Source organism: Octopus bimaculoides, chromosome 5, assembly GCF_046866305.1.
Source record: "Octopus bimaculoides isolate indiv1 chromosome 5, ASM4686630v1, whole genome shotgun sequence".
Taxonomy (NCBI): Eukaryota; Metazoa; Mollusca; class Cephalopoda; order Octopoda; family Octopodidae; genus Octopus; species Octopus bimaculoides.
Window position 1 is genome coordinate 106,446,964 of NC_142932.1, and position 18,623 is coordinate 106,465,586.

The window sequence follows — 18,623 nt, forward strand, 5'->3', positions numbered from 1 at the left end:
GAAATTTATAAAAAGTTGTAAACTGGAGAAAGTGAGGCAATATCAACAGAATGCTAATTCATGATATAAAATAGCTTGCTCTATATGCTGACATCTGACTTTGAGGTAATACTTAGCTCAATCCTTCCTGAGTGAAGTTTTACTGACTTATATGGCAATTTCTAATATTGACTAATTAAAATTTGTAATTGCTACTAGTAACTTTTGGCATGCAATTTTAGTTGCAAAAGCTAATAATATGCATATCTACACCACAAAGACAAATTCTGGAAAGGAATTCGAAGCTTTTCTTAGCATTTCAAATATCCACAAAGAAAACGAAATTGAGGAGGAAAAAATTTAGGTAAACAAATGAAGCCATCAATGCCATGCCATGAATATTACCAAATTTTCAAAACTCACAAGAAAAATTTGAGATAAGACAAATTTGCAATATACTTTTTCCTACAGCTTTCCCAGTGACAATCAAAATGTGAACAGATCTATCTTCTTTTCTGGTATATTATTATATTCAGCAGGTTGAGTAACAATGTAGAGACTCCTTAAAAAAATTAGACTGCACCCCATACAATTCACTGCTATAAAGGCAAGGTATATATATCTAGAACAAGATATCTCTTTTATGACTACTTACATGTCATAGGTCTGCTGCATCAGAGTTGATGCAGGGTCAAAGAATATACTATTTAAAAAATAGAAAATACAAAACCTGTAAAATTATTCAAAACAGGTTAAGCAACATTAACTTGATTATGTTTAGATTATTTTCAAACCATAATTTATTTACCAGGTATTGAAGGTAAGTTTTTGCTACCATTAACACCAACTCATTATTTTTCTAAAAAGAAAATGTATTTCACAATATCTGGTTTGTATTACATTTTACTAAACTATGAGTCCTATTGTGCATGATGGTTTTGAAAAAGGTGTCAATTAAAAACCATCAGTTTTCTCAGATTAACTAAAAAAAAAAGTTCAAATGAACACTATTTTATCTGCTTTACATGACATATTACTAAAAATATCATGTTCATTCTTAAGTGAACCCTATAACATTCAAACTTAAAACGCTACACATGAAAGTAAATGTTAGAGGTTTAAACATTTAAAACTATAGTAAACTATTATCATTTCCTATAAGTGGTTTCTAAGAATATTCTTTTAGCTTTGCTAATACGGCTAAGAAAATCCATTAGGTTGTACTGAAGTAATGGTTTCTTTCTTATGGGAGCTCATACTTCCAATTATTTATTAAAGCAAATTATTAATGCTGAAGTTGATAATTTGAAAATATAAAAATGAAGTTGGAAAGCATTAATAAAATATGAAGGAAAAGGATAAAAAAACAACGGGAGTTTGTCCTTTTTCTTTACTAGTAATTAACAAAGAGGGATTAACAAAGCAGTCATGATTTGAGAATCAACAAGATTCAAACAAGTGGAGATGTAAGAGAAAACGAATTTAGAAACACAGGAAAATAATGGATTCTCAAAGTTAATAATTTTTATTATTTAAAATTACTTTCTTGAAAGACTAAAAGCTGTTTAGCTGCAAAAATACTGACTTGCAAGCATTCAGGGGTAATATAGAAATCAAGCTAGAATAGTGACCTTTAGTAAGAACACAATCCATGCCCAATTAGAGTAATAGCCTTTTATTCATACACTGTGTACACTATTATATTATCTTCATCATTGTCGTTGCGTCATCAGATTTACACATTTACTAAGCCTGAACAATAACAAGGAAATGTCAAACAAAGATTCAATCTTTTTTCGTACATCATTCCTGAAATGTTCCCAAGGTTGGCATTCAACTTGCACAAGCCATGGTAACAGCAGTTATCATGGGGAGAAAAGATTGTCATCCTTGCTGCTGCCAGTGTTATTGCCCATAGCTCTTTCCTCTCCTCAGGAGAGCAAAGAAGAAGAAGAAAAAAACCCCAAAGATTGGGGATATCAGAGGCTGAGTTAACCAATAGCTTAGTAGACCTGGTAATCATCTCACTGCTGCCATTAATGATGGAGGTAGGTAATCCTCTGTATGCAGGCACATCTGCTCAGTCTTTGGGGACAAAAATGTAATCAGAGCTCTAAAAAATAATCACATGGCATTCGGCTGATTCCACGAGTTCCAGTTCTGTAAAAGTAATAAACAGAAATTGCAATTAAAATTTTGCAGACTATTAACCTCATATTTAAAGATAACATTAAAAGCTGTTTAGCTGCAAAAATACTGACTTGCAAGCATTCAGGGGTAATATAGAAATCAAGCTAGAATAGTGACCTTTAGTAAGAACACAATCCATGCCCAATTAGAGTAATAGCCTTTTATTCATACACTGTGTACACTATTATATTATCTTCATCATTGTCGTTGCGTTAAACACATTAAACACACCCAGCACACTATAAAGTGGTTATTGTTAGGAAGGGCATCCAGCCATAGAAACCAAACTAAATCAGACTGGAACCTAGTACAGCTTCCTGACTGGCCAGCTCGGGTCAAACTGTCCAACCCATGCCTGCATGGAAAACGGACATTAAAGGATAATGATGACGTCATTTTAACACAATGGACATTCAATCAGCCTTTCATTAGTTATATAATTTCTACCAAATTTGGAGCAATACATTCCATACACATACTATGGGTAAAAACATGCCTGCATAACTAAAAAGTCCACTTCACAACTATATGGTCGCAGGTTCAGTCCTAATGCGTGGCATTTTGAGTCAGTTCCTTCTACTGTAGTCCCAAGCCACCCAAAGTCTTCTGAGAGGATTTGGTAGATGGAAACTGAAAAAAACCCATCAAATAGATTTCTATGCAATGGGTGTATGCATGTGCATTCGTTGTCCTTGGCATCAAGCAATAGTTGTGAATGAACATCACTGTAATACAAACGGTCTCCTCATTTCTAATCTTCTATGGAAACATACACAGCCATGAAGAAATATTTGCTTGCTTAGAGATGAATGAGGTTTAGGAAAGGCATCTGGCCTTAGAAAATCTACCTCAATGAACTCTGTCTGATCCATGCAAGCATAGAAAAGTGGAAGTTAATACAATAATGGTAAGACCCTTACTTGGATGGGTTGTTGAATCAAATGTTTTTCGAACATTGAATGGTTTTTCTACTTTTAACCACTCTACTTCTGAAGTAAGAATGGACCCTATTTCGCTAGTCAGGTAAACTTGAATTAAGAAGTGTTATGTACCTTGTTTAAGATAGACTTAGAAAGGCATTCCAATTCAGGATATATTAAAAACTACTTTTTAAAATAAAATGTAGAAAACAATACAAGCACCATTATTCATAATATATTGTATCTAACAAATATGCTGAAGTAAAAAAATAAAAAATAAAAATTACTTACTCCCTTTTCGCTTACATCAGTCACAGGGATCTTCATGTTCCATAAGTCTTTTGCTGAAGGTGGCACCGCATACAAGGGTATTTGTGGTGGTGGGTTGAAAGTAGCAATTCCATTACTAAAACGGTGCATCAACATATGCGGATTGCCCTGCAAGATATCATTTTGGTGTTTACATTGGGACAAATAAACCAAATGTGGATTAAAATTGTTGTAGTTGTTAATTAAGTTAACCAAATAAAATATTATAAAATATTTCCCAATTTAGAATCAATTGAAATTTTAATGGATAGGATTGATTTTCTTTTTTATGGTTCATACATATACTTGAATTCATGTGTAAGTATGGTTGTGTGGAGACAATTTTTGCATATTTACCACTATCCTCAGCAAGCTTATACAGATAACAAATATACATAGCTTTGGTAAGACTCCTAACTAATTCATGAACTCGTAAATTCAACAAAAGGTGTGTGTGTCTGTCTGTCTCTATTATATATATATATATACACACATATATATATATAGATATAAATGAATGTGTGTATTTTTTCCTTGTTTACAATTAACACGGAAAAAATAGTTACCAGGGAAGCAAAAAATCACACAAGTAATAAGGACACAACGCCCTGTTTGTAAAGGTAGAAACTCCAGGTTGATGTGAAATATTTTGTATAATATATATAAATAAATAAATGGAGTAAAACGCAGGTGTTATTCAAATTCTTTTACTTCTTTTAATTTGAATAACACCTGTGTTTAACTCCTTTTATTTATATATATATATATAAATCACAGTCATCATTTAATGTCCGTTGTCCATGCTGGCATGGGTTGGACGGTTTGACCAGGCTGGTACACTGGAAGGCTACATCAGACTCCAGTCTGATTTGGCATGATTTTCTACAGCTAGATGCCCTTCCGAACGCCAACCACTCCGAGAGCGTAGTGGGTGCTTTACATGCCACTGACATGAGTGCCATTTGCATGACACCAGTATCTGTCACGGCTGTGATTTTGCTCAGCTTGATGGGTCTTCTCAAGCACAAGGTCTCGGTCGTATATAAAATACAAGTAAAGTATAAATATGGCATTAACTGAAACAAAGATAAAATCTCCAATCTTCAAAATAAACTTTAAAGGAGAAAATAGGCCAGGCTGGTTTGAAATAGTCACCTTATATGCATCAGCAAGAATTGTGTGAAGCAGTCTAGTTAATTTTTGCAGTAACACCAGCAAAAGAGATACTACTTTCATACACTTATATACTCAGTTTTGAATACCAAAAGTGAAAGCCAGCCAGGCGAAACTATTTGGTGTGCAATGAATGCAACACATGTCATTTCCAAACATTATCCACAAATACAACAAATATGATCTATTATGTACATAAGCTCATCCACATTATACAAACAAATGCACAAATCCAAGCCTGTGTGTGTGAGAGAGAGAAAGAGAGCAGTTATTGAAGCAATTATTGGCTTTAACAAGGTTATATCGATGTACAGCTAATAGATAAATTCAGATTCTGTAAGACTCAAATATTTTATGAGAAATATAATTGTTTTTGTCTGTGTGTATAAACCAACTCATACCAGCATGAAAAACAGATATGATTATGATGATCATATCATCATCATCATCATCGTTTAACGTCCGCTTTCCATGCTAGCATGGGTTGGACGATTTGACTGAGGACTGGTGAAACCGGATGGCAACACCAGGCTTCAATCTAATTTGGCAGAGTTTCTACAGCTGGATGCCCTTCCTAACGCCAACCACTCAGAGAGTGTAGTGGGTATATATAATACAGGGTCAGATAAACTGCCTTGTGGTATTTGTCGCAGGTCTCTCAATTTCACAGAAAATTTGCCACAACCAATTTGACACATGCAAACGTGGAAAAACAGACATTAAAATAACTACTACGATATACATATCTCTTTCTCTCTCTCAAAAGGAAATCAGCGGTCATAACTGTAGAAGAATGGAGCACTGCTAGGTCTAGAAATATCAAAGACATGCCATGTCACAGTGCCTCTGCAACTTTACCAAGGCACTGAAATTCAACTTTGTTATTAGGATTAGAGACTTAAAACGTTATTGCTCTAAACCAAAGATAATCAGATGTGAGAAACCTTACAAGGAGAAAAAAAATTATTTCACTAAATTTCTAAAAAATCTATTATTATAAAATGTCTTACATGATAAGACTGTCCAACTTGATCTGGGCGCTTGCCATCCAGTAAATTGCCTCGAATAGTTGCACTCTCCAAACGAGATGGCACTCTCCCTTCATTCGGTCCAGTGACAGTAGGCGTCATTATTCCAGTAGAACCAGTAGATGAGGTCATGACTGGAGTAGACATTGCCGCTGAAGCCATGATGGGAGAACTACTTGCAGGCCACTCGGAATTCAATTCTGAAGATATAAAATACAATAAATATTGCAAATCTTCTGAAAAAATTGTTTTTAATAAATATCTGCAATCTCAAAACTGAATCTAACAAATATTTACTTGCTTAGTAATTAGAACATATTTAATTATAGTAACAACAGGATAACATTTCATACACACATACCTGAACTAAGCGCCCATATCATTGGGTTGAAATCATTATCCATGTTGATTCCTTGAGGTTTTTTAATCATACGTTCTCCTCCAATGGGTTTCAAAAGTTTACGTTCATCCATAATATTTTTTACTTGTTCTAAGGGTTGTGGTGGAGGAGTGGTACTCAGGGGCAAAGGAGAAGATGGACCTTGAACGCCTTCAGAAGTAAAGAAAGAAAAAAATTATTTAACAATGTATGCAATGGTAAAAATATGAAAGTAGAAAAGCAATAAAACTGTAATTAATATTGAGCAAGTAGATGAAAATAGTAACACACTAAGATATTGATAAAACACTGAAACAAAGTGATAGAAGGAACTGCTTTATCTTGAATAGACAAATTAACTGTCAAAGAAAATTCTGACTGGGTCAGTCTGTTTCTCTATATTCTCACAGATTAAAGGATCACACCTATTCTTTTCAGTCTTTTCATCACGTTGAACACCTTCGTGGCCAGAAGAGTAAGCCAGTGTTTATCACTTTTCACCTATGGATGGACCTCTTTGATTCCTATTTTTACTAGAATGGACTCTTATAAGTAATTGGTGTTTAAAAATTCACATATTTTTATAATTGAATACTATTAGGAATTGTATAAAAAAAAATTAAAGATATTTTGTGTATTGTAGAAGTATAACCAATATATTGCAGATATATTTTAACTGCTCAGAATCACTGCAGTAAGTTAAAAATAAGGTTAAATATTCATACTAAATAATTACTAAGACCTACAATTTCTTTTTATATTAAATTATTAGAATACACTGGCACACATGAAAAAGCAACTTCTACATCATTTTGTAAAATATTTACTCTGACCACAATGCTAAGTAAATTGATTTCAAATCTTCTCATCACCCAAACTAGATAATATGAAGCAATTTTGTCAAAAGTTGCTCTAAAACTGAAAAGTTAAATTTTAACTGAATCCATACACACACGCACAACTGTAACTCTAATACCTTAGAGAAAGCTATAAATACCACAATTTCCTTGTTTCTCCATCCCTTAATAATAATAATAATACAGAGAATTTCAGAACCTTGAAGTAAGAATCATATCTTCAAATAAGAAGTGTCAGAGAAAAGAAATTAGTCCCATCATAAACACACACACAAATATTAAACACAGTCAGTTCATTTTCTTCACAAAAAAATTTGGCATTATAAACAATGAACATAACTATCACTTTTTAAAAATTATTGGTGAGCCCAACTTCATAAACGATACATTTTTTTTAATACACTTGCAATATTATATAGACTTTGGAGGCTCTGAAATCCATCAAAGCCCACATAAGAATATCATTGAATTTTAATATAAATAAATAATAATAAATCATGGATACACGAGTGTTAGATTGGCTCAATCAGATTACCATTCTTTAAACCACTTCAATAACTATCTGGAATAAAAATATTTTGAATTCAAGTTAAATTTATAAACTAAAAGAATTATTTACCTTTTGTACGTAGTGCTATAGATGGTGCACTGTTTGGTCGCACTTGTGGATGCATTGGTGAATATGGACGCTGCACTGGTTGGTTAGGATTTATCATGTTAGTAGTTGGTTGGTTACTAAATTGGCTGAGTATGTTATAATTGGGTTGCATATCTGGCATTGGTGGAGGATGGGGTGGAGCTACAGGGAGGTAGTTGGGCTGAGGGTGCATACTGCTGTAGTTAGGGTTTACAAAAGTAGCATTTAAAGCATGAGTTGCATACATTGCAGTTTGAATGTTACCAGAATTCAAGTTACCAACCCCTGTACGACCAAGAAACTGTGCAGGCAAATTCCCCTGAGGTGTGGAAACACTTTTGAAATCAGGTGCAAGAGGATTTAAAATGCTATCTATTTTCGGAAGAGTCATAGGTTGGTTAGGAATGGTATATTCCTCCTTCTGACTAGACATAACAGGAGGTAGCATCCGTTGGTGTGCTGCTTCCAAAGTTACACCTGCCCTTATGGTCCTTGGAGACAATCCAGGTTGACCTGAATTATTTGACCGGGGTGACAATGAGCAACCCACTGAATTTAACATAACATCTGAATTATGTAAAGTCAGTCCAAAAGGGTTTTTATAATTGGGCACTTTAACTGGTTCTAGATCTGATATTACTAAAGTGTGCTGGGGGGAATTTGTCCTGTGTCCATTAGGTTTATAGCCAGGAGCTTTAGCCTGCAAAGCAGCGTCTATCTTTGGTTCTGCAGGTAATGGTTTAGGGGAACTTCGACCAACTTGGGACGGCAATCCAGAATTCATTTGCACTCCTGCAGCAACACTGGCAAAATTCATTCTTTCTCCACAGTGGTCGTCTTTTTTCCCCATTACCTGCTCAGCAACATGACTAAACAAGTTATTAAAAGGAGAATAGTCACATGGTAATGTGACAGGAATGGATGCTGCTTCAGATGAAAGCTGAGACTGAGGCAAAACATTGCCACCACCTGTTCGCATTACTAAGTTAGTATTTACTATTGAAGGAGCAGTTGGAGGGCCAACTGGATTAGGGGCTATACCGCCACCACCACCGCCGCCACCACCACCACCACCACCACAAAGTATATCTAATGGCTTCATGTTAGGAGGAGGAGGAGGTCGGTAATTAACTTTGGTGCTAGGTGTGATTGTAGACTTAATTTGAGGAGAAGAATTAGAGGAATGGGTTTCAACCTTTACAGCTGAGGTAGCAGTAGAAGTTATTAGTTTTATCCCTGATGGAGCACTGCTATAGGTGACAGTTGCATGGGTAGTTGTTACCACAGTAGGCACAGTTGTTGTCCGCTTATCACTCGGGAACAACTGCCTAACAACTTTGGCCTCTGGAGCAGATGAAGTGGCAACGGAAGCTGTAGTGGGCGGAGACCGGATCTGTACCTGATGGTGGGGTTGGGACTGTTGCTGCTGAGTGACATTACTTAACGATGCAGACTTCTGAGAGGGAAGTGGATTGTGCTGAGGTGAGTTGAGGGTTGAAGTGGACTGAGCATTTGACCAGACTTGACTCTGCACAACACCACTTCCAGAACTTTGTACCAATGTTGGTCGTGGTGCAGTATTACCAACAGTGGAAGTCACCAAATTAGAGGGTTGCTGTTTGGAGATGGCAGGCCTTTGAACCTTATTATTCGAACTGTAGCTTGACAATGAAGGACATGTGGAAACATAAGTCCCGCTAGCAATAGAAGTGTTAGTGACATGGTTAGTATTGCAACTATCACTATTACTGCTAGTTGAAGCCACACTGGAGTTTGTCCATTCAGATGTTAACTGAGTCTGCAATGGGACATGATTTGACTGCTGATGTGACTGAGTGTGCTGCTGTTGTTGCTGGCTCTGTCGTGATTGTTTATTTTTGGGTAATATCTCAGCAATTTCTTTATCAGGATCAGAAACTAGGGCATTTATTAATAAATGAGCTTGTCTGGTTGCTTCAGCAGATCCCCTGAAAGAAAGGAAAAAAAGTTTCCATTAAAATAAGTTGGAAACATGAAAAATTGTCCAAAGCCTAATATACATTTTCTTATTCTACCACATAATAATGTTTCAAGTTCAGTTCATCATCATTTATCATCCGCTTTCTATGCTGGCATGGGCTGGACGGTTTGACTGAGAACTGGTATGCTGGGGAGCAGCACCAGGTTTCAATCTGATTTGACATGGTTTCTACAGCTGGATGCCCTTCCTAATGCCAACTATTCCAAGAGTATAGTGAGTGCTTTTTACATGCTACTAGCATACATACCAGTTATATCTATAAAAAAAAGCCTCTACTAAATCAATATGAATAATTCTCTGTGGATGATATGAGGCTCTAAAAGCACATTGCTTATGTTTATTGCACCTGCACACAATCATCTTCCTAACCCCTCCATCCCTCCACTCATGTTCATCACTCACCACCAGCTACCACTCTCCTTTCACTCTCACAAACTCAAATGCTCCCTCGCCCTATCCAATCCTATGAACCACACATACCCTGACATCTTCTTCACCATCTTCTCTCTCTCTCTCACCTTTTTCTCCAACTGCACGAGGCCCGTTTTTGTTCCTCTAAACCACTCATCACAAAGTCTTCTCCTTCAGTTGACAGGTCTTGCCTTACAAATTACTTGATGATATCACTAGTGCTGGTGCCACTTAAAAAGCTCCTAGTACACACTAAAGTCGTTAGCACTAGGAAGAGCTTCCAGTCACAGAAACCATGCCAGAGCAGACAGAACTTGGTGCAGTTCTCAGGTTTATCAGCTCCTGTTCACTCTACAGCAAGGAAGGTGGATATTCTTTTCTACTCTAGGCACAAGGCCTGAAATGTTGGGAGAGGGGGCCCAGTCCATTAGATCAATCCCAGTATGCAACTGGTACTTAATTTATCAACCCCAAAAGGATGAAAGGCAAAGTTGACCTTGGCGGAATTTGAACTCGCAAAGTAAAGACAGACGAAATACCGCTAAGCATTTCACCTGACGTGCCAATATTTCTTATTTCTTTACTGCCCACAAGGGGCTACACACAGAGGGGACAAACAAGGACAGACAAACAGATTAAGTCGATTATATCGACCCCAGTGCGTAACTGGTACTTATTTAGTCGACCCCGAAAGGATGAAAGGCAAAGTCGACCTCGGCAAAATTTGAACTTAGAACGTAGTGGCAGACAAAATACCGCTCAGCATTTTGCCCGGCATGCTAATTGCTAATGTTTCTGCCAGCTCGCCACCTTCACGACGTGCTAACGTTTCTGCCAACTCGCTGCCTTAGGAAGGTGGATATTAAATGATGATGGTGGTAATGTTCCTTACTCTCACTTTCAGCCATTAAAAGCTAATGGGTAAAAAAAACAGACATCAATTGGCAAAGAGACTATGTATTCCACCACAGTACAACTGTAATTATATCAAGCAAAAAGCCAGTTAGCAATAGATCAGCCAGAAATCTAAGAAGAAATACAAAACCTTTCATGACGAACAATAATTAAAATGTAGAATTATGAATATTTATATCTTTCTTGATGTTAAAAGAGATAAAAGCTCAGAAGCAACTTACTTGATAGTAATCAATCTGTCACCAGAGCCTTTCTGTTTTTCAACTTCTATATGCGCTCCTGAGGCATCTCTTATGGCATTAATATTGGCACCACCTCGGCCTATTACTCGACTGATAGCATTCGCAGAAACTATGATTTTTTTAGATCTAAACAAAAACATTTGCATTTTTAATTATAATAGAAAAAAAATTAAATATTTCAAAAATATAGCAAAATACAAAAAAAAAAAACAACAACAAAAATTAAAGAAAACTTACTTCCTTACAACTTCTTTCCAACCATCTTCTTTTCTCTGACCTCTTTTAGGACTCATGTTTACATTGTGAGCCTTCATTAAACTGACAGTTCGATCACTTGAATTGGTATTTTTATCTAATAAAGGTCCAAAATGTTCCTGACACTCCCTGTGGTGGGGGGGAAAAAAAATTAGTGGTTACCACCTAATATTACAAACATTTCACAACTGCAATCATGTTACCTAATATCTGTAATATCATTTAGTGCTGGTTTCCATCCTTACCCTCAGCATTAATGATAAGAAAATTAATTTACTAGTCTAACTAAATAATCCAAAATATGTCATCTAAATTATTTTGGATATTTTTACACATTGATTTCATTATACTTTGAACCTTCTCAAAAAATGAATACTAGCTTGGAGATTCAGCTTAACTCATTTCCTTTTAGTTATGCCAAATCAATTGTTCCAGTCAATAATCACAGAAGTAAACAGATAAGCAGAACAGAGTGGGGAAGAGCCAGTAATACATGGCTTTCAACATGTCAGCCATTTTTTTAAAACCCTAACCTTTATAATAAGAATCAAGAAGCTATTAAATATAACTGAATAAATGAAACATTTTCCATTAGACTGGAAACAGGATTGTTTAAGCTGTTAGTATTTTCACAATACAAGACACTAGCAGTACACCAATGTGTGGAGAAGAAAATTTTGACCCATTATTAAAATAAAAGCCTTTTTGTTTGCTGTGCAAAAGGCATTTAAGCTTTTTTTTGTTTGTTTTGTTTTACAAGCCAGGGAAAAAAAGACTAACCATAGATGAAACGATGGTGTGATATAAATGCTGGACAAACCTGCAAAATGGGGCATAGAAATATGGACAGTCTATGAAGTGGATATTGAATACAGTAATGAGCTTAATTTTTATGTGAGTGAAAAAAAAAACTTGTACTAGTCAGTATGGTATAGTCTGGGAAATTATCACTTCCACACCATACCCAAAGCTAACTATTGTTAATTTTTGACTAATAGTTTTGTCTGGTCAAACTTGTGGCAGACTTTAAAGCTGTAACAATATTCATGTGCCACAGTTATTGTAAATGAAAAAAAGGGATGACAGTGAATATATATATATATATAAAGAAAAAAGCAAAATGAAAAAGAGGCAAAATAATCCAACAGCAGAAAGGAATTGTTTAAGAACTACATATAGAGGTAAATTTATTTTCTCTCTATAGATCAGATGAATCAGATGAAGAGTTAGTGATGTAGAGCAGGTAAAAAATGTGGTGACAATATCTGACTTTGTATATCGTAGATGTGAAAGTGTTGTTAATACTTCTTTTATTGTATATCAAGAAAGACTCAAAAGTGATGGGATCATCGCCAGTCCCACGTATATGTTGCAACACAACTGAACATCAAAAAAATTGTAGGGTAAAATGCAAATTTCAGAGGAAAAAATATCCTTCTGAATTCAGCCATTTCCATAATTTAAAAAAACCCCAAAGAAACTCAATAGTCACAGGAGATTGCACAAGCATCAAAGCAGAGTATTAAGTCAACTGCAAAGACTTCCCAATGTGTGTTCAAACCTACCCTAATTCTTTATTTTCTGTTTACTCAAAAGGTCTATGTGAATGTATCTCATTTTGTCATTTTCAAACACTGATAAATTTTGAGATACATCATAGGTGTAGGTGTTACTGTGTGGTTAAGAAGTCTGCTTTTCAGCCACATGGTTTCAGGTTCAGTTCCAATGCAGAGAACTTTGGGCAAGTGTTATTTTCACTATAGCCCTAAGCTAATAACAACTGAGTGAGTAGATTTGGTAGACAGAAACTGAAAGAAGCCTGTTGTGCATTATATAACGTCCGTTTTCCATGCAAGTATATATGTGTGTATTTATGTCTTGAAATTTGCCAATGAGCATCACCATTACACATGCAGAGTCCATTTCCAATCTTTTGTAAAAACCTGTCAGGTTGGCAACAAGAAGGGTATCTGGCCACAAGAAATCTACCTCAGCAAATTCCATCCAAATCATGTAGAAGTGGACATTATAACGACAATGAAGATGATGATTATTGCATACCTGTTTTATATGCATATTTCTATATCATAATTGTTATTTACCCAGGTGAATAATGACCAATAACACTTGTTATATAGTGATATTTAAGCAAAATTTTAACTTTCATTATGGAATTAAGAGTAGATTTGAGACAAAAAGTCTATTTAGTTTATCAAGTCATGCTACAAATACCACATCATATCAAAAAACAAATAATTGTTTTTTCAAACAATTTGTCCAAGTTTCGAAGTAAAAAACATATTTTAGTTAGAAATACAGTAACAACATAGTTAACTGTTCTAAATGCATCACAGGCCAACATGAAGATCTGAACATAAAAATGTATGTTTAAGATTAACAAACATAAGACTTACACAATTGATTTTTTATCCAAGCTTTTAGTTAATAATTTATCAATTTCTGGACCATAAACTTTATATGGTATTTCTAGCAAAGACCCAAAATCATCAAGATCTCCAATAGCTGTAAGATTAAAGAAGAAAAAAAAAATTATATAAAAATAGAGTATATGCAAAATTAAATAATACATAAACAGCATGAATAAGTCATTCCAAAGGGACACTGGAATCAAGTAACAGCCATCTTTTATTCAATGTTTCTAAGACATCTTATGTGAGTCCTTGTTTTAAGACAGTAGGCTATGATTTGAGGGAGATTTAGCTACCCAGATATAGTTCTTAGTAGTTCAGTCAGTCACATTAGCATAATCGTTCTTAAGGAAAAAACTACATGAAGTTTTTTCCTGAATATATAAATATGTTTACATCTAAATGTCAAGTGAATACAAATTCCACAAAGTATGTAACAATGGTAAATAAATATATCTCATTAGCTTAAATAATTTGGCAGAAAAAAAAAAAAAAAATCACACTTACTTGACTTTTTACCTGAAGAACTTGAATTTACATGGTCTCTCTTTTTCTTTTTGCTACTGTTACTGTTGTTGTTGCTGCTGTTATTGTTAGTATTACCACTTCCACCACCACTGCTGCTGCTGCTCCCACCATTGCCACCACCACCACTGCTACTACCTCCTCCACCACTTCCACTATTAGTTGATCTCACCTCAGACTCCTTGTTCCCATTCATGTTACTAACAGACATTGTTACTGTTGAAGTGGTTTGACTGGCAGTGGCCGAGGAGCCAATAGCAACTGTTGAGGTATTTGACAATTTTGTGAGCCTGCTATCCGGTGGTTTGTCTTTCACCTTATTTTTGCCCTTCTTGTTCTTTCGCAACTCATGATTTAGACTTGAGTTTGAAGTTTGACATGTAATAAGCTTTGCTTGGTGGTTCCGATAGCGCTTGATCTTTGGTTCACTCATTGCACCGTTACTTATAGTGCCTACAAAATACAATGAAAACTACATTTTCCACCTTACTGAAAACAAACAATTCTTTTTTTTCAACATGCAAGTGCCACATACAAGCACATGTCCATGTGCATACATACATGCACAGGGAAAAATGGTTTAAATTTATAAAAAGACATTGTTATTTAATGTATGCATTAAAACGTAATTTTACTAATACCAATTCCAAACGTTGGCACAAAACTGCAACCTGAGTGGGCTTAGTTGATTAAATCAACTCCAGTATTTGACTGATATTTTATTAGTTCTGATAGGACTTGAACTCAGATCACAGACCCAGAAATAAACTTTACAAGGTGATTCGTCTGATGCAATAACAATTCTGCCAATCATAATTTTACCATTATATATATATATATATATATATATATATATATATATATATATTATTGTTGATTTATCTTATGGTACAAACCAGATGACTGAGATGCAAACCTCTTTTCACACAAATGAGCAGATGATGTTCCACCACAATTACAGCTCAATTTAATTAATAAGAAAAAGTATTCTTAAATATTATAGGATATGTAAACCAACACTAAGAGTAAGAAGCTTGTGGATTTTTACAGCAACTGGTATACATGCTCTCTATTAAAGCCAGCAAATCATTGCTAGGCCAAGCTATAAATAAGTAAAAAAATATGTATCGAGAGTGATAAAAATCAAACAACCAGTCAACATCAGGAAGTTTGGAGTGATCACTTGTGATGGTGACATTACGGCCTCCATTCATCTTCCCACATGGTCTCAGACGTAACACATAAGTCTACACCAAGTGCCTGGAGAAGGCAATGCTGCCCTGGGTCAAGAGGGTGGCTGCTGGAAGACTATGTCTGGCAACAGGACTCTGCACCATGCTACACAAGCAAGAGAATCCAGTCATGGCTGCCAGATAATTTCTGCGACCACATCACTCCTAACATCTGGTCACCTAACTCTCCAGACTGCAACCCCCTTGATTATTATGGGTGGGGTGCAGTTGAACAAGAGACCAACAAAACTCCTTGTAACACCAAAGATGAATTGAGAGCAAGGATTATGGCAGCATTCACCATCTTGAACAAGGAAATCATCCAGAAGAGTTGCAGGAGATTCCAAAGTCATCTGGAGGCTGTGGTTGAAGCCACTGGCGATTTTATTGAATAAAATTTAGGTAAGTATATCTGTTAAAATGAGATGTCAGTGTTATTTTCAATTTTGTGTAATTTAGATGAGTTTATTCACCTCACACAGAAAGAGAAAGAGAGAGAGAGAAAGAGAGAGAAAGAGAGAGAGAGAGAGAGAGAGAGAGAAAGAGAGAGAAAGAGAAAGAGAAAAAGAGAGAAAGAGAGAGAGAAAGAGAGAGAAAGAGAGAGAGAAAGAGAGAGAGAGTTTTACTAAAAATGTTTTACAGAATTAAAATTGCAATAAAGTAATAACAGACCTATTGTAGTAGTAGTAGTTGCAGAAGGTGGTTCTAATAGAACTAAAACATCTTCCTCTTCTTCTTCTTCCTCCCCTTTAGGTGTACTGTTTGTTTCGGGCACAGGAGAACTGTTTTTGCTAAAAGAAACGGGAAAAAAATTGAAGGAATAAGTCAAATCTTGCAGTCGTACTTATTAATCTATCATTAATTTAGATACAATGAAACCGGTCTATTCAGGGTTATTGAACAAATGGAAATTATGCAATCAATTTATGCAGAACTGGCAACCTACATATTTGATTCTCTTTCTTTTTCCAATTTCTCTTTCTTCTTCTTTTTCTTCCGTTCCCTCCGCTTTGCTGCTGCTGCCCTCTTGTTTTCCTCCCATTGTCGTTCTTTATCTAGTTCTTCCAAAAGGATGGTAGCATTCTTGTTAGCTTCTGCCGCCTGCCGATCTTTGGCACTTATGATTGCATCCATACACTGCCTGCACTTTTTGTTTAATTCCTGCAAATAAAAAAAATGACTAGTGTATTATTCAAAAATAAAATAAACCATAACTTTTCCAATAAAAGGATTCCATTCCACCAAAATTCATCATTACTTTCAAGTAGTGTTCAACACATACAAAGTATTTGAAAACTAAATTATGCAGAATAACATGACAGTAAAACACTACAAATATCATCACCTATACAAACTTTAACTTACAATGATATCAGTTATTAAATATGAAAGACGGTGAGGTACATAGCATTAAGAGAGAGAAAGAGAAAGAACACTCAAAATTATTAAAATGATTATTACTTCAATATGGCATTAAATTATTCCACGAGAACTGACTGGACATTACAACAGTTTTCATCATCATCATCTAACGCCCATGTTCCATGAGGACACACGGGCTGGATAGCTTGACAGGATATGATGTGCCCAAGAACTGCATCGTGAACCAATGTCTGTTTTGGCATGTTTTCTCTGGCTGGATGCCCATCTCAGCACCTACTTTATAGTGTGGACTGAGTGCATTTTTTTGTGCCACCTGCACTATTGAGGTTAGCATGCAGCTTACAGAACTACAGGCTCTGTGGGTTGCAATAGAGGGGTCAGCTTCATGATAGTGGACAAGAGATTGAACTATGAAAGGAGGCGGGGGAATGCAGAATTTTGTAAAAGATCTGCATGGTTACTCACATATAGAAGAGAAAGGAGGAGAAATAAAATAAACAGTAGGAGTTGCAATAGATAATGGTGATGAGGTGCTTAGATGGCCCCACAAAGCAAGTTGAAGAATCAATTTGCGAGATTGTATGGGAAGGAGAATGAGGAGGGTGGGATGGGAGACAGACTACCAGAATGAGTAGGGTTGAAGGTGTGATGAGCAAGTTTGGGTAGAAGAATTTTCCAATAGTTCAATAGTCCCTTAATACAAAAAAAGCACTGCCTCAGTTAAAAAAGTAACCTGGACTTAGAATTTTATATGACCAACTTTAAGCACAAACAAATGGAAACTTGAAATAGAATTGGAAAAAATGACAGGTAGAAAGATTTAGAAACGTACTGGATCTGTTACTGTGCTTATATACCGTTGGAGCTCATTGTCAAGAGGGAACTGCGTGACGTACTTCACCATCCACTTCACTACTTTTATGTGCCCCTTCCGAAAAGCAGCAACTAAACAGGATACTTTACGGTTGTCATCACTGTCGATATCAGCTCTGTGGCCTACAAGTAACTGTACAACATCAAGGTGGCCACCTTGAAAAGAAAAGCAAAAAATTAGATTAAATTTAGGCATTTAAATTTTAGTGAAATATACAAACTATGGATCTTTTTTAAAACGGGGGCCACATTTTTCATTAATCTTTTACGTAGTGTTTTTGGTACCGAAAGACTTTCAAACTTCGTATACTTATCTATTTTGTGTTATAGAACAGAAAAATATTTTTGTATTCGAATTTATTTCATGTAAAAAATTGTGTTATTTCGATAATTTCAACCAATCACTGACGTCCATTCAGCCGATATACATTAAGTGCCGACTACATAAACAAACGATTCTTCGTTTTATTTGCTTTTTTCATTTTAAATTTGCTTTAACCCTAATCCTAACCCTAACCCTAGGGTTAGGGTTAATTGTTTCAGAATCGTTTGTTTATGTAGTCGGCACTTAATGTATATCGGCTGAATGGACGTCAGTGATTGGTTGAAATTACAGAAATACGACAACTTTAACATGGAATAATTTATGGATTTCTTTTTTTTTTAAAGAAGACTAAGAGAAAAAGATGTTTTATATGACACATTCTACCAGTGTTCCAAGTTTCAAAGTGTTTCGTTAATGAAAAATGTGGCCCCCGTTTTAAAAAAGATCCCAAACTATCACTGTGATTTAAGTATCTCTTCACTAATATCTTTTGTCCACCTCAAGGTCCTGTCATTGTTGCCGTATGCTGGATTGTGTACTT

At 35.5% G+C, this 18,623-nt stretch overlaps 1 protein-coding gene across 7 annotated transcripts in view; it reads right to left on the reverse strand.

Moving 5' to 3' along the window:
• Positions 1 to 1,481: 1,481 nt before the first annotated feature.
• The window catches only part of LOC106883585 (ankyrin repeat domain-containing protein 17), a 120,375-nt gene continuing 103,233 nt past the window's right edge, over positions 1,482 to 18,623 (reverse strand). For all 7 annotated transcript variants that reach the window (XM_014934654.3, XM_089352879.1, XM_089352883.1 and 4 more), the window contains 12 exons: positions 17,717 to 17,913; positions 16,448 to 16,662; positions 16,174 to 16,292; positions 14,252 to 14,722; positions 13,730 to 13,838; positions 11,298 to 11,444; positions 11,040 to 11,186; positions 7,455 to 9,439; positions 5,961 to 6,149; positions 5,582 to 5,799; positions 3,381 to 3,527; positions 1,482 to 2,139 (listed from right to left, as the gene is read on the reverse strand). In XM_014934654.3, the coding sequence (XP_014790140.1) occupies positions 2,104 to 2,139; positions 3,381 to 3,527; positions 5,582 to 5,799; positions 5,961 to 6,149; positions 7,455 to 9,439; positions 11,040 to 11,186; positions 11,298 to 11,444; positions 13,730 to 13,838; positions 14,252 to 14,722; positions 16,174 to 16,292; positions 16,448 to 16,662; positions 17,717 to 17,913 (3,980 nt within the window). In that variant the 3' untranslated portion in view covers positions 1,482 to 2,103. The remainder of the gene's footprint in view (positions 2,140 to 3,380; positions 3,528 to 5,581; positions 5,800 to 5,960; positions 6,150 to 7,454; positions 9,440 to 11,039; positions 11,187 to 11,297; positions 11,445 to 13,729; positions 13,839 to 14,251; positions 14,723 to 16,173; positions 16,293 to 16,447; positions 16,663 to 17,716; positions 17,914 to 18,623) is intronic.